This window comes from Primulina huaijiensis, chromosome 3, assembly GCF_012295235.1.
Source record: "Primulina huaijiensis isolate GDHJ02 chromosome 3, ASM1229523v2, whole genome shotgun sequence".
Classification (NCBI taxonomy): domain Eukaryota; kingdom Viridiplantae; phylum Streptophyta; class Magnoliopsida; order Lamiales; family Gesneriaceae; genus Primulina; species Primulina huaijiensis.
In genome coordinates, this window is record NC_133308.1 from 23,139,325 (window position 1) to 23,155,353 (window position 16,029).

Genomic DNA, 16,029 nt, shown 5'->3' on the forward strand with positions numbered 1-16,029 from the left:
ATATATATCCGAAAATGGAACATAAAAAATAAAAATAGCCATTACTTTTTTCGTGAACAATATTAATTCTATGTTTTTGTAACTAAACATGTTCGCCACTGTAAAATATTAATAACGTTGGTAACTGTCCAGCCACCGATATTAATTGGCATTAATATTTTATTGGAATAAGGGAATAATTCAGAGCAGGGGGGTCATAATTTTAAATCTGCAAATACCCTTTATACCAATAAAGAAATTAAATAATATTGGCATTGTGTAGACAAAATAATTGTAAGAAAATTATGATAAATTATTAAGGGGGATATTAAATTCTCCGACTGCTTTATCAGTACTTTTGACTTTGGGAAGGTTTAAAAATGATGGCTATTTACTTCGCATCATTAATGTTTTTTTATTCATAATAACAAGTTCGCTTTGAAAATGGATAAATCGTTGTCAATTTAAGTTTCTTGATTAACAAAAATGTAGACCATAATTTTACATTTAAAATTATATGTAATTAGTACACCGACGCAAGCGTTGTGTGCTTGTATAATATTTTTTTTATAATTCATTTGATTTATATAAAAATGAGGATCAAAACATAATTATAAGAAATAGTGAGAAACTATACTGTAATTTTGATATATAAATTAAAAAATAAATTAAAAAATAAAAGAATAAAAAAAATGATCTCAGTAAAAATTGAACATATAACCTAAACTCAAAGAAACAATGACTCTATCCGCTGAACAACATATAACTTGCATTAAAATTTTAACATTTTATTAATATATATAATTATTAAAACAGACCATAACACCAAAATTAATTACTCTAAGTGTCTCAACTTTAATAAAACAATATATATGTATAGTAGACGACGTACCACACACAAAGTAAATATGTTGAAGACTATAGACGACTCAAACATATAAGACTTTTGTAGGATTTGAACTTGAGACCTTAGCCTCAACTTCATATATTCAGTTAACTCACTTGTCTATAGGGACATTCGTCTCCAAGTATTGCTCAAATACAACATGTATTAAGTCATGTTGTAGAGAATCGAGTGTTTTTTGATTTACTAAAAGTTATAAAAGTTATAATTGATGATAATGATGTAATTCAAATCTTTTAAATCATATAACAACCAAAGCGCCAAAGTTCGATCGATCTTTTTATAGGGATAATTATTGCACTCCAACAATTTCTCTCCCAATAATTGTACTTCTTGCAATAAATGATAATCGAACACGTAACATTGACTCTTATATTAATTGTAGGATCGATTGTTTGTCGCTTTACAAAAACTATAGTTGGTGATAACAGTGTAATTCAAATCTTTCAAAATATATGACAACTTAAACATCACGATTCGATCGTTGTATGTACTGATCTTTTTGTTTAATAAATAGGCTGATTTTTTTATATAAAAAAAAATTAAAAATAGGTGAGTAAATGAGAAGGCAAAATAGGTTGGCTAAAAGTACTGATGTAAGACGCAGCGTAAACAATTGAGATTTGTCAAATTTGCAGAGTTCTGAATTATTGAATGAGGATCAAAGAACGCAGTGACGCCGATCAGTAAACATTCAATTAATGATTTTTTTTTTCTTTCAATTTTTATTTATTTCAAACATAATATATAATTAGTTTTTTTTATATAAAATATATTAAATTTTCGGTTACATCTGCATGGAATGAAATTATACGTAGAAAAAGATTTGATCTGAGGAAGAATTTAAAATTTTGATTTGCAAACACTCAGAATGAGTTAGCCACCTACAATACACACCCATTAAATGGAGGAGTCGATTAGGAATATATTAGTAATTAGTTTTATTTTATTTTAAAAAATTACTAAGCAATAAAAATAAATAAAACACCATTTACTAACAATANGTACGATCAGAAAATCATAAATTTTTTTAAAAAAATCATTAAACTAAAAAGTTAATGAGAAATTCGTATTTTTTTTAAATACCTTGAATTTATCATGTTAGGACAATAATAGTTTTTAACCATTAATGGGTGGTGAATGCTATCCACAATAATAATGAAAATAAATGGCCCAAATCCTACTAACTATACATAATTGGTAATAATTGATTTCAATCTTATTGCTTTAGGTCGTCTTTGAACTTGAGACTCGATCAACCCTAGCTTCCATTGTACCAAATTTAAAATTTATTTTATGGTATCATAATAAGTAGAATATTGTCGACTAAATAGCCAAATATTATCAAGCAAAATTTTAAATTTTAATTCAGTATCATTTTTAGACACATGAGTTTCGAGAAAATTAGGTGTGTCTTAATGTTAATGTTGTCTCATATGACGTTTGAGATCGATTTTATCCTCTACCTGCCGATGGTCCTGATCCCAGCAAAGACGGTATTACCAATTAAGATATGATATCTCTATTTTACGACATCACCAACTTAACGCACGAGAGCTTTCATGAGGTTATTCATATTACTTACTCTCATTCATACAAACTTAATCCAACTATTATCATGTATTGTTTTTTATAATTTTTGATTAGGTTTTTATCTAATTTTCTTCCTATTTTGTATTAATAAAATTATCTTAAAATAACTATATTATCATAAAATTGAGAGAAATTTCCCCCCATTTGCACTCCATCACTAAGGTACTAAAACTAAAAAAAAAGGAAAAAATTCGATTAAAACTCAAAAATTATAATATTTGAGAATCAAGAAAATAAATATGTAAAACCAAAATTATAAATTTCAGTTCTATTAAACTCACTAGACTGAAAAGTTGAAGAGATGATCCCAAATTTTTATCTATTTTAAGATACAATATTTATATTTTTAATTGTAATTGTAATTGTAATTTATATTATTTTTAATTTGAAAAGAGCAATCCTCATAATCTTTGATACACACTTTCAATTTTTTAAATTAAATTTCAAGAATTTGAAATCTCGGCATACGTACGCATACATCTTTATATTTAATAGTAGGAACAGTTGTGTAAAATATCAATTCTGCCCATAACGATAAAGCACTAAACTGCCGCGATCATAGGGGTAAAAGCGGTAATGAGGGAAGCAGGCTGGCAGCCTAGGCGGGGGTTCGAGCTGCTGTTAGATGGAGTAGGGCCAGTAACAGTGGGGGCCCATTAAGTGGTGAGTGGGGCCCATTAATAGTTTTGTCTCCTTCATTCTCTTCAATGCCCACTCAACAACAAAAAGAAGGCCCACTATTGATATCTTTTTTCACGTGCCAATCACACGTGCCGTACCAGACTCCACTCGCGTGAAGTGCGTGACCCAACTTTTCACGACACGGGTCCAACATGCGCGTGGAAAGCACTGCGTTCTGTTATCATTCAAGGCATATAAATGAATATTAAAGTCGACTTGTAAAAAGTTAAAATATATACTCACAAAAGCACAAAATAGGAAGAAGTGATCAATTAACTATTTTTTTTATTGAATTAATTTTTTAATTATTTGATAATTTATGCAAAAAATTTATTTTCATATTGATATATGACACTAAATTTAATGTTCTTAAATATATATTAAAGTTAATTGATTGATTAATTGTTCATTGGGAAATTATTCTTAGGAGGTGATAATTTATTCTATTTTTCCTTTTTTTTTTTAGTACAACCCACGTACTTCGTTCATAAGTTTTTTTTTTTTACTTAATTTGAATTTTATTTGAGTTAAAATTAAATTATATAATTCGAGTCGAATTCAAACCCATTATGTTAGCATTTTGAGTTGAAATATTTACTTCATAGAAAAATATTTAATGATATTTAGGTGCGTCAATTAGTTTGCGTCCAAGCAAAGTGATATGAATGACAATGTAATTTTTAGTTGATTCGAATAAATTTTTTTTTTATATCATAATATTTAGAGGTACGTCGAGTTCAAACTCGCATGAGGTTGAAGTAGGTTGACTCCATCATATAAGAAAACTCGTTCTCATAATAGTAAGAACCCAGTAATAATCAAGAATAAACGATCGCACATCCATCTATATATATATAGGAAAAACAAAAACAAAAAGCTTGGGAAAAAAAAAAAAAAAAAAAAAAAAAAAAAAAAAAAAAAAAAAANGTTGAGTTGTGCGTGATAGAGACCCTTCCAAAATCAAAATCAAAGCTTCCCATAATCACTGCAAATAAACAACACAGAATCCTAAAATTTTTAAAAATGTCAATTTTCGAAGCGCAGCCCATTTATTGCAAGGGTCGTCGTCAGAATGTGGGAACTTCATTTCTGAAAAAGACACTCGAGTAATATCATTAGTTTTTGCAAAAAAAATTATGCACATACGACCCATTTAAATCTTCAGATCAAAATAATCATGTATTCTTATAAGAGAGAGTTTTTTCTATTTCATCAAACGAAGTATGATACACATGTTCCCGTGTGGTTTAAAAGGTTGAAGTTCCACCATTATCATCATCAATCATTTTTTCTAAAGTGTCAAACGTTCGATCTTAACAATTTTTATCAATGAAAAAGTCACGTTTTCGATTATCATATATTGCTGCGAATGTAATTATTGGGGAAGGAGGGCCCAAGGGGTAGCTGAGTTGGTTAGACAAGTTATACACTTACTGAGAGGTCTTATGTTCGAATCCTCTTCTATTTGCTTTCTCATTGTACATGTTGCACAGAGCTTGTCAAGTGCGATTTATCAGATTAACATGATTTGCATGTTACTGCATTGGCCTGCGAGTTTGCTCAGAGCGCATCAAAGGTAACTGTTGTGTGTTCCCCGGTCTAAAAAAATTAGTGAGAGAAGAGAGTGTTGGGTGCAATAATTTCCCGTGTTGGGTGAGTAATTGGAGTGAAGTTTGATACTTGGATGCTATACAATTTAAAAAATATCATAATTGTATCATTACTATAACTTTTAATAAAACGATAAACATTCGGTCTTAACATCCATATACGAAAAATGAACATTTTGAGTGTTTTATTAAGGCATATAACACTAGAATTAGAGATTTATGAATTTTGACTGAACTAAAAATCAATATGGAGTATAAAAATAAGCATATTGAGGAAAGTAATTATGGCATGTCTTTGCCATAATTTGATCCATTAAGTTTGTTAAGAAATGAACTCCATTTGTTCCATTTATAGAGGTGTGTTTGGATACAGGGGTGTCAAAATCAGACACGACCCACCAACCCGACACGGTTCAACACGAAAAAATCAGGTTTGAGTTTGAGGTTTTCGGGTTCGGGTTAGATCGGGTTGGAACCGATAGCTGACCCAAAAAATGATCAGGTTGGGTTCGGGTCAACCCGAGTTGACCATAAAATTTTAATTTTTTTAAAAATTATATATAATTAATAAATATTGCCAAAATTTTTATATATTTTATGTCTGAAAAAATATTTATTGTATATTTATATTATACATATTCATAATTTAATATTTATTTTGAACATTTTTTTTATTTTTTAAACAATTGTTTATTTGATTTAGTAAATATATTATATTTTTCTATAATTAGACTTTCAAATTTAAATCATATATATTTGGGAGATTTTGTTATTATATATTTAAATTAAAATATTTTTTTTTTCAGAATTTTATTTAATTTTCTTTAAAAAATATTTTTAAAAATTCAAAATCGAGTTGGTCGGGTTGATTCGGGTTCAGGTTCAGGTTGGGTTCAAGTTGAGAAATTTTTGAATAGTATTATTACTCAACCTGATCTAACCCATCCAACCTACCCGAATTGACACCCCTATTTGGATATGGTAGGAGTGAGCGCCTCTTTGAATTCAACACAGAGGCAATATTTCAAATAGGAACTTTTACTCGTGAAATAATGGCATTTAATTGGGTAAGTGGAGGACATAATTATGATTGTTTGAAGGTGAAGGAATTAAGCATTTGAAGATGCCATCTTCAAATTCAAAAATTTTACTGTGTTCATCTCTAAAGTAGACTGGGTAAATAATTTTAAATGCAATTTGGACTAAGTTAATGTGAAAAATCATGCTTATTTACTAGCAACAAAATGTGAGAAATTGTAATTTTCCATTCTTGAAGAATTCGTATGCACTATTTCAAAAACATCGGTTTTTGATCGCGGAGTCGTTAATATCAGGTTCCACGAATGTTGTAGTTTAAAATTAGTGGATGCAATTTATAAATTATTTTAGGTTACACTTGGATTGATGGGTTCCAGTTCCATAGATTTCAGTTAGTTTTATTTTTTTAAAATGAAACAATATATCAAATCTTTAAATTCAGACTTTATTTTTTTATATGTTAGTAATACAAAATATAAAGAATTTCAAATGACATCATTACTGAGTGATTTGAAATTCATCATAATTAACATAAAATATCATATAAATATGTAAGGGGTTGATTTGTAATCTTAATGAATTTATAAATGCTTTAAGCCCATAAATCTCAAGATAGGTCGAGATTTTAATACAAAATTTTATTATTTTGAATATATGAGATTTTTTTTTTCTCAAAATTATTTTAGACCCTTCATTTAAGGAATTTTTTGTAGTTTACTTCCAACTTAATAAATTGTCAAATCAAATAACGAGGAAAAGAAAATTTGAGACAATTCTAAAACAGGTTTCCGTGTGGATCAATTGTCGTTCTCTATCATTTCGTTGTAAAATAAAGTGGCTTTTATTTTGAATATAAACGTAAATGTCTCATCTCCTCCACTTGTCTTTAAAATTATGTGAAGATATTGATAATATTACAACCAAATTATTAATGACTTTCAAAATTAAAGGTGAAGATTTTTGTTTTATTTATATAGCCTGAATTTGAATATTCTCCCAAATTACCCTACACTTGATAATTCCCGGAGTAAAAGTTAATTAAAAAATTGCAATAGAAGTTATTCGCCTATTTTATTAAATTTCAATCTCGGTCCGGTACATGACTAAGATTGAAATTGAATAACATAAAATACCACAATCGCAAATTAATAAACATATAATACCAAAAGTACATTTGTATTCGACGATATTATTTTCCCTAAAATATCTCTATTCTTATAACAATACCCTCAAACACTCGATCTTTATTCGACAGAACCACCTCAACTATATGATCATCGTTTACTCAGGATTTTTATCTTTGGATAAAAATTAAATTTATAAAATCAGAAAAAATTAAATGTGATTTTTAATTTAATTTCTAATTTTTTAAGTTTTCTTTTTTAGTTAATTAAATATGGAAAATGAGGAAAAATAACAATCTATATTTTATATGTGAATTATTCAAAATAGATAATTTGCATGTAATTACAACTTATACACGACTTAACATCTTTTAAATATATGTCAAAAAATTTACAAGTTTTTCGATAAAATACGCATAGAACACTCAAGATCATTCCATGATATTACTATGGAACTGAACATAAATCGCCACCATGCATGGATATAGCTGAATAAACTAATTCCAGAGCTTCATTGGATTCTCGCACAACGATAAATGAAATATCTAGGTTATTGTATCATTTTAACAATGGATTGTATCTCTATATTTCTGATAGAGAAACATACTATTCTTTACCTGCTTTTCGCAACAAATGATGGAGCAAATATATAGGAAAATGGAGTCACATAGAAAATGTTGAAAAAGAGGTATAGATTGCAAGAATCCAAAATATTATCTTATTTTTCAGTTCAGGTAAATTTTTATTCAATTTCTTTCTACATTAAATAAACACTGGTATGTGTCAATTTATGTAATGATATGAAGATATTACCCACCTTTATATATATATATATGTATACCATGCATAAGAGCTTGATTTGCGGATTCTGTGAAGAAAAACATTCCTATATCTTGAAGGGAAAGACAGACAGAGGTACAAAAGGAAAGCACTAAGGAGTCCACCCTTTTAAGCAAATTACTCAAATCCCATTATGTTGTTTTAGAAGATTGAAGTCTTTTTTCAACTTAGTGTGACTTTTATTTCTCAATTGGGTACTCGCCAAAGACCCTCTAGTCTTTATCTTTAATCATCAAGCTTATTGTCATTCTCACTTTCTTTCCACATCCACGTTTTAAAAGTTCATAATTAGCCATGATTTTTATTTGTGTAGTTGGTGACTATATCTTACATGGAGGACAACCCATGAGGCCAATATGGAGGAGACCCATTCGTTGGTTTGGTGCCTGCAATGCATAATGTAGATCTAAATCTTAGTTATTAATTAGCTGAGAGTTGGCTATATGACACATTCCGATTCTAAACTTGATAATTTGCACGACTCTAAAACGCAAAAATGCCCCGGGATGTTTCTTTTTGGATGTTCCATTCCCTATCAACAAAGTGAATACAGCAGCAGCACATGTATTCCAAGCCGGGGACAAATAACTCCGGTAACTATGAACCTCAGCCTAGTGGCTTTTCAGTGGGGAGATGCAGAAGAGATGGCACTTGGGAAGTTAAGATGGATCCAAGGCTTTTACAAAATGAAGTGATTTATGCTGGAGAACAAAGAATTTGCATATACACTCAATACTAGGTATCTGACTACACAGTCAACAACAATTGCTCGTTTCTAGGGCTATATATCGAATGCCACCTTGAGTTTCTTCACATCTAGTGTAACTTCACCATACTGAGTTTTGGGACCCAAAATTTAGACAGGCGTGGATCCATTGGCCAGGTTTGTTATCGACTGGAAATGAATCGAGATCTCAAAAGTTGGAACATAGTATCTTCAACTCGATTTGATTTCCCAAAGGGTAGACCAAATTTAAGCCTGCTCGTGGTCTAATATATAGTCTCATTTAGTTAGTACTAATCAACGGAAAAACATTAGCATAACACTTCCACCTAGAAATGATCTTCTACCCTTAGAGCACCACCACAGTCCACATGGGTGATCTAAAAGTATATATGTGGAGTCCATTGATTTTTCAGTAGACCCCACATATATTATTAAATATCAACCCTAGATGTATAGTAGGGTTGTGTCAGTAAAAGTTGCTTGGAATTTCCCCACTTCCACCAAGACAAAAAAGTTATTCAATTCAGACAGTAGATAACAAATTAAAGAGTTCAAAATTATGGAATACAAAGGGTTTCCATTTCTCAGCCAAACACAAACTCCATGCTCAACAAATAACATTCAAAGTTACTATCACCGAGTCAAAATATTCAAGTCTAACTGTCGGAGTACCAAAACATAACAAGAAAATCATCGATAACGGCGAAGGGACAGTGTTTGGTTCCTCTTCCATGTAGCCCTTCTTGAAGGGCGTGCTTTGTGGTGAAGGTGGCCCTTCCCTCGTAGACCTCTGTATTTCTTTCCTGCTGAGGTAAGTCCCCTCAGTTCTCTGTGTTTGTGAACTGGATTGCAAATCCAGTTAATCCTTGGGTCTTTGCGGATTGTAGTATGGGCCGGATCGATCAAGATAACTTCATAATACTTGTAGGTAGAGTCCTGAATTTACTCGAGGACAAAGAACATGGTCTTTTAAGTAAATGGAAAGATCAGATGTTTCACCAAAGCACGCAAAACCCGACAATTATAACTAATTAATAACAAGTACATTACGCACAAGCTAGCTTCTTCCAATTACAAAATCCACCAGATAGATAGATATACAGCATGCCCAAGCTGTACTACTTAAGATTGTTCAATCAATGTTTTTTGGTTTCTGAATCTTTTCTTGAAGGGGATTGGAGGAATGTTTTGTGATTAATTAAACCACGCGACAATTGACAACCTAAGTAATCTAACAGTCATTGAATGGTTAGCGTGTTCACAACTAGGGGTGTAAACGAATCGAGCAGGTTGACAAGTTTTTCGAGCTGACTCGATAAAATATTTGATTTGTATTTGAACTTATCGAACTTGAGTCAAACCCATGGTCGAACTTTTTTCAAGTTGAACTAAAGTTAAAATTATTTTGTTCGATAGCTCGCGAGTTGTTCATGACCATTAATATTTTACTAACATAATATAATGTAATAATAAATATTAAATATATATACATTTCGAACCTTTCGGACATTTCGAGCTTTCAACCAAAGTTATCGAACCTTGATATCCGAGCAATAGTTCGAATAATTCATGAATAGGTTCGACTATTTCGAGCCGAACTCGAACTAGAACTTCATTTCGAGCCGAGCTCGAGCGAAAATGTTTGAAATTTTCGAGCTTCTCGAATATACTTAATTCAAGTCAAACTCAAGCCTTAATTGTTAACTATTATTCGGCTCGTTTGCACCCCTATTCACAACCATGGCAGTTAAGTTATCATGGTTACAGCAGGAAGACAAAACAAAAGCTTTATGTAGCTAATGCAAAGATAACAGTTGAGGTTGAAATGTTCACAAATAAAAGATGCAAACCTCGTTGATCCAATACGAATTCAAAACCCTCAGCCCACCCAGTTTCCTTCCAGCACGCTCTTCTGCAACTGAACGTTTGCTGCGCTGAAATTTCAGCTGCGTAACACCCTGGTTGGTGGGCTTTCCATACACGATACCCTTAGGAACCGGCCTCTTCCTTCCACCACGTCTTATACGGACACGGTAGATTACATATCCCTGGAAGATATCATTAATACCACTGATAAGCGAACAAACGTGATGAAGAATAAATATTTACCAGGATATCAAGAAAACAACAATCTTATCTCATCCAAGAAAAAAGAGAGCAGATCTATCACATTTATCAACAGCCCATCAAAACGATAAGAAAATCCTTCATATTTACTAAATCGACAATCATGAAAAGCAACTGCATCACAAAGTTAGTAACATGAATCCTCCGAACACCCACACCAAAATATACGAAAACAAAGAACGCAATCGAACATAAAAAATATCAAACACAAAACTACACCGTCATCATGATTAAACATATTCTCTAAAAAAACCATTATATATGCATGATCCATTTACTTGCTTAGCTTTGTAACCGAGGCGTCGGGCTTTGTCGGGGCGAGTCGAGTGAGTGACTCGAACAACAGACGGAAGCTGACGGTACTCCCAGCAGCGCACCCTCAGCAAGAACCTCATTACATCAGATTGCTTTTTCTTCCACAACTCCGATACGTACGTGTACGCACCTGCAATGCAAATCACCCCACCAAATCAAATAATCACAAATAAAAGATCAAAACAGTAAATTTCAGATACAATAACATGATTTAGATGAAGCAACAACAAATAATACGTAAAACGCAATTGCAACGAGAAAATTAGGTTTCGCAAAAGGTCAGCTCAGACGCACCCATAGTTGCTGCTGCAGCGGTGGAAGCAGAGAACCAATTTGGATTGGGAGTTAGGGTTTTGATATTAAAAAAAATAAAAATCCATATCGTTAGTTGGGCCCCATTTGGGCTTGTTCATTGGGCCTTTCTAACTGAGTTTTCATTGTGAGGACTGTTTTTCAAAATCCAACCTAACTTCACCCAGTTGCAACAGTGTTTCGCGTGTGTGATGACTGATAATATTTTTTTAAAAAATGTGTTAAATAATTTTAATATGAAAATTTTGATATTATATTAATATTAAAATTTTTAAAATATTTTTTTTATGAGTAATATAATTGTTTAAAAATTCAAAAGTATGGATCAGGATATATCCATGCATGGTGGTGATTTCTGTTCAAAAAATGGAAATCAGATAGGTATCGTGGAGGAGATTGATACTCTAAAAAAAACCATTGTTTGAAAATTGATTTTAGCAAAGCCTATGACCGTATCGACTAAGGTTTCCTTAAACTCATCATGTTAAAATTGGGTTTTTGCAATCTATGGGTGAATTACATAATGCTTTCATCACCTCGGTATCCTACATCATCAAAGTTAATAGCAACAAAGTCGGCCCAATCAAGGCGAGGAGGGGTCTTAGATGGATTTAGATCCTTTGCTATGGCTGAAAACACAACATCAGGTGGTGTGCACTTTTTACACGAGATGATCATTTGATCATCTCGTTTCCTCTGACAATTTTTCAATTTTATCTGACTTTGTATGAGGTCCGTCAGATGATCAACTGATCATCTTGTATAAAAATGCACATCACCGGGTGCTGTGTTTTCAGCCACAGTAGAGGATCCAAATCCGTCTTAGACAGGGATGCCCACTATCCCCTATCTATTTATCATAGCCACCCAAGGATTCTTCATTTTGATGTCCAAAGCAGAAGCTAAAGGAGCCATACACGGAGTTAAAGTCTGCAGAAGGGCACCATCCATTTCTCACTCAATGTTTGCTGATGATTGTATTCTCTATTTTCAGGGCAGACACTCTGGAAAGCAACCAAATTGCGGACATTATAAAGACTTTTGAAGCTGCCTCTCGCCAGATGATTAACTTGAGCAAATCAAGAATCATGTTTAGCCGCAATTTATCCTCAGGTACTCAGTCCGATATTTCCCGATTTTTAGGGGGTTTACCGTCACTCATAGGCAGCAAAAAAAAAGTATCTTTTCATACTTGAAGGATCAATTATGGAAGCGTATCCAGAGTTGGAATGGGCGTTCTATCTCTAAGACCAGGAGAGAAGTTGATACCCCCGGGTCGGGGATTTCCCGGGCCTACTCTCGGTGGCCCAGACAGTTGAAGGCCCAGTGACCAGGAACTCGTGCGGAGCTAGCTGCATGCAGGGACCTCATCCGGGAGGTCATCCAAGCCGACCTCCCAAATACCCATAATCGAGGCTTAAAAGATATGGCCGAGCTCCCGGGTCGAGCTCCGAGGCCGACCTCCCAATAGTTCCCGAGCCGACCTCCCTTGTAGTCCGATCGAGCCGACTGGACATGATTGGCCGACCTCCCGAGCCGACCTACCATGAAATAAGGCGGCGTTTTCACGTCTCAACAAGATAACCCACAAAAATATAAACGAAATCTAGAAGATATGACCAAATCTTTCACAGAATCTAACCAAATCTTGCAAGATTCTGAGGATCCAAATCTACCAAAATCAGGACTCTATTGTTCTCCTATAAATACCAGGTTTCGTTCATTATTTATTCATTCAGATATTCACATTCTCTCAGCACGCACATTACTCTCTTAATTTTCTATTCTCTGACTTGAGCGTCGGAGGGGCTACGCCGGAACAACCTTCCGGCCCCCCTTCTAACGTTCTTATTTGTGGTTCCAGATTTCGAGAGTCTGGTCCGAGCTCCCAACTGAAGATCCGACCTCCCAGCCATCGTTCTCAGGGTTGATCCGACCTCCCAGCTACCATCACTGATTTTAGCAACATCAATTGGCGCCGTCTGTGGGAAGCATACTGAGAAGACGTAAGACATGTGGGGACGAAGAGGTTTAAGAACATGCTTTAGAGGTGGGCGAGGAGGTCATGGAGGGGGTCAAGGGAGAGGAGTGGCTGATCTTACCCTAGACCAACTTGCACAGCTGATTAACAGATCCGTGGATGAGGCCCTCCGTCGGAATCGGTCCCCATCACCTCCTCCGCAACAACCACCTAATCCCCCTCCTCCTCCCCCCCCTGAGCATCTAGACGCCATATGGGAGGAAATCAGAAGGCTTGGCCGCCAAATGGGAGGTCGACCTCCTATGCTGGACAGGGAAAGCCCGCTCTCTCCAGAAATACTGAACGAGGAGCTCCCGCCCAACTTTCGTCAGCCAACAGTTAGAGATTACGACGGAAGTACCGACCCCGAAGAACATTTGGGGAGGTTTAATAATGCTGCCCTGCTCCACAGATACTCAGATGGGGTGAAATGCCGAGTCTTCCTTACCACCCTGGTAGGACCGGCTCAGAGGTGGTTCGATCTACTGCCACCGCATTCCATCACCAGTTTTCGGGAATTTAGTACTGTCTTCATGAACCAATATGCCACCAGCAAAAGATATTTGAAGACCTCCCTGGGCTTGTTCAATGTGAAACAGAGTGACGCGGACTCATTGAGGGATTTCATCAAACGGTTTAATGACGCAGCCTTGGAGGTCCCAGCTGCAGCCACCGAAACCCTGGTAAATGCCTTCACACAAGGCCTTCGTGGGGGACAGTTCTTTAATTCTTTGGTAAAAAAGCCCCCCCACAGCTATGATGAGCTCCTTAGCCGAGCTGAGAAATATGTGAACCTTGAGGCTGCACAGAGACAAAAACGTACGGACGGCAAGCCAGGAGACAGAGACAAGGGAAAGGAAAAAGTTGAGCCGAGCAGGAAGAGGCCTGCGGAAAGATCAGATGAACGAGGCCGAGTTCCGGGACCTTTCCCTTATGCCCCATTGGCTATGAGTTTGGAAAGAGCCATGGCAATCTGTGAAGAGAGGAGAAAGTTAGAACGCCCAAAACAAGCCGAAAAGGGGCCACGGTTACCTCCCTCGGATAAGTTCTTTGAATTTCATCAAGAATACGGTCACATTACCAATGACTGCCAGAGACTGGGAGAAGAGGTGCAGAGGATTATGCAGAGGGATCCTCACATGAAGAACCTATTAGCCCGACCAGAAGGAAGGTACCGAGAGGGCAGGAGAGGTCGAGGACCCCTCTGGGTAAATCAGAGACCACCCATAGAGGACCGACCCAACCAGGGGGGCCGAGCAGGCCCTCAGCAGCAACAGGGACCTCAAGTCGAACAAATAGCCAATGACCCGACCCGAGGTATAATACATCATGGTGGTGCAACCGATGGTGATTCAAGAAGGGCTTGGAAAGCCCACGGTAGGAGATTGGAGAGCCTGGGAGTAGACCTAGCTCCCAAGTCCGATCCCACCATCAGCTTCGGGCCCGAGGACCTGAAAGGTATTGTGGCACCCCATAACGATGCCCTGCTAGTAACTCTCACTGTCGCCAATTATGATGTGGCGAGAATCTTTGTGGATACCGGAAGCTCAGTGAATATTCTTTTCAAAAAGACCCTTGATCGAATGAAAGTAGAAGGGTTCGAGTATGACCCCATCTCTACGCCTTTATTTGGCTTCACGGGGCACGCAGTCCAAACCATTGGACAAATCATGCTTCCCTTGTCCTTGGGAACTGGACCACATCGCATCACGAAGATGACTTGTTTTACTGTGGTAGATGCCCCTTCTTCGTACAACGGGATATTGGGTCGACCGGCCCTGGCTGACTTCCGAGTTGTTAGTTCTACTTATCATCAAAAGTTAAAATATCCTTAGGGGAGCCATGTGGGAGTTGTATGTGGAGATCAGAAGTACTCACGCCGCTGCTATGTGGATGAGGTAAAGGTTGAATTGAAGAGGTCCCGAACTGAGGTAGGGATGATTGAAACTCAAAAAAGAATGATCTCCTTAAAGGAGGCTCAACTCATATCAGAGGAAGAACCAGAGATGGTGGAAATAGGAGCCCAGCAGCACGTTAGGGTGGCGACAGACCTCGATCCCGAAACTAAGAATGATTTGTTGGCTTGTTTAAAGGCTAATCCAGACGTGTTCGCCTGGTCTCCTCAAGAGCTTCAAGGGGTCAGCCCGGAAATCATGGAGCACCGTCTTAATATACTTCCTGAAACTCGACCAGTTAAACAGAAAAAGAGGCACTTCGGCCCTGAAAAAGACAAGATAATAAAGGAGCAGATGGACGAGCTTCTTAGAGCAGGACACATACGGGAGGTCTTTTTCCCACAGACGGCGCCAATTGATGTTGCTAAAATCAGTGATGGTAGCTGGGAGGTCGGATCTTTGCTTAGAGAGCTCGGATCAACCCTGGGAACGATGGCTGGGAGGTCGGATCTTCAGTTGGGAGCTCGGACCAGACTCTCGAAATCTGGAACCACAAATAAGAACGTTAGAAGGGGGGCCGGAAGGTTGTTCCGGCATAGCCCCTCCGACGCTCAAGTCAGAGAATAGAAAATTAAGAGAGTAATGTGCATGCTGAGAGAATGTGAATATCTGAATGAATAAATAATGAACGAAACCTGGTATTTATAGGAGAACAATAGAGTCCTGATTTTGGTAGATTTGGATCCTCAGAATCTTGCAAGATTGGTTAGATTCTGTGAAAGATTTGGTCATATCTTCTAGATTTCGTTTATATTTTTGTGTGTTATCTTGTTGAGACGTGAAAACGCCTTATTTCATGGTAGG

The 16,029-nt window shown here is 35.8% G+C and overlaps 1 protein-coding gene across 2 annotated transcripts in view; it reads right to left on the minus strand.

Moving 5' to 3' along the window:
- Positions 1-9,031: 9,031 nt before the first annotated feature.
- Positions 9,032-16,029, minus strand: part of LOC140973842 (large ribosomal subunit protein eL15-like) — a 94,483-nt gene continuing 87,485 nt past the window's right edge. The window contains exons 1-4 of one of the 2 annotated variants that reach the window (XM_073436937.1): positions 11,233-11,301; positions 10,902-11,068; positions 10,347-10,544; positions 9,032-9,432 (exon numbers count right to left, since the gene is read on the minus strand). In XM_073436937.1, the coding sequence (XP_073293038.1) occupies positions 9,187-9,432; positions 10,347-10,544; positions 10,902-11,068; positions 11,233-11,236 (615 nt within the window). In that variant the 5' untranslated portion in view covers positions 11,237-11,301 and the 3' untranslated portion in view covers positions 9,032-9,186. Of the gene's footprint in view, positions 9,433-10,346; positions 10,545-10,901; positions 11,069-11,232; positions 11,302-16,029 lie in introns of those variants that run through there. The other variant, XM_073436938.1, reaches the window with a different exon arrangement.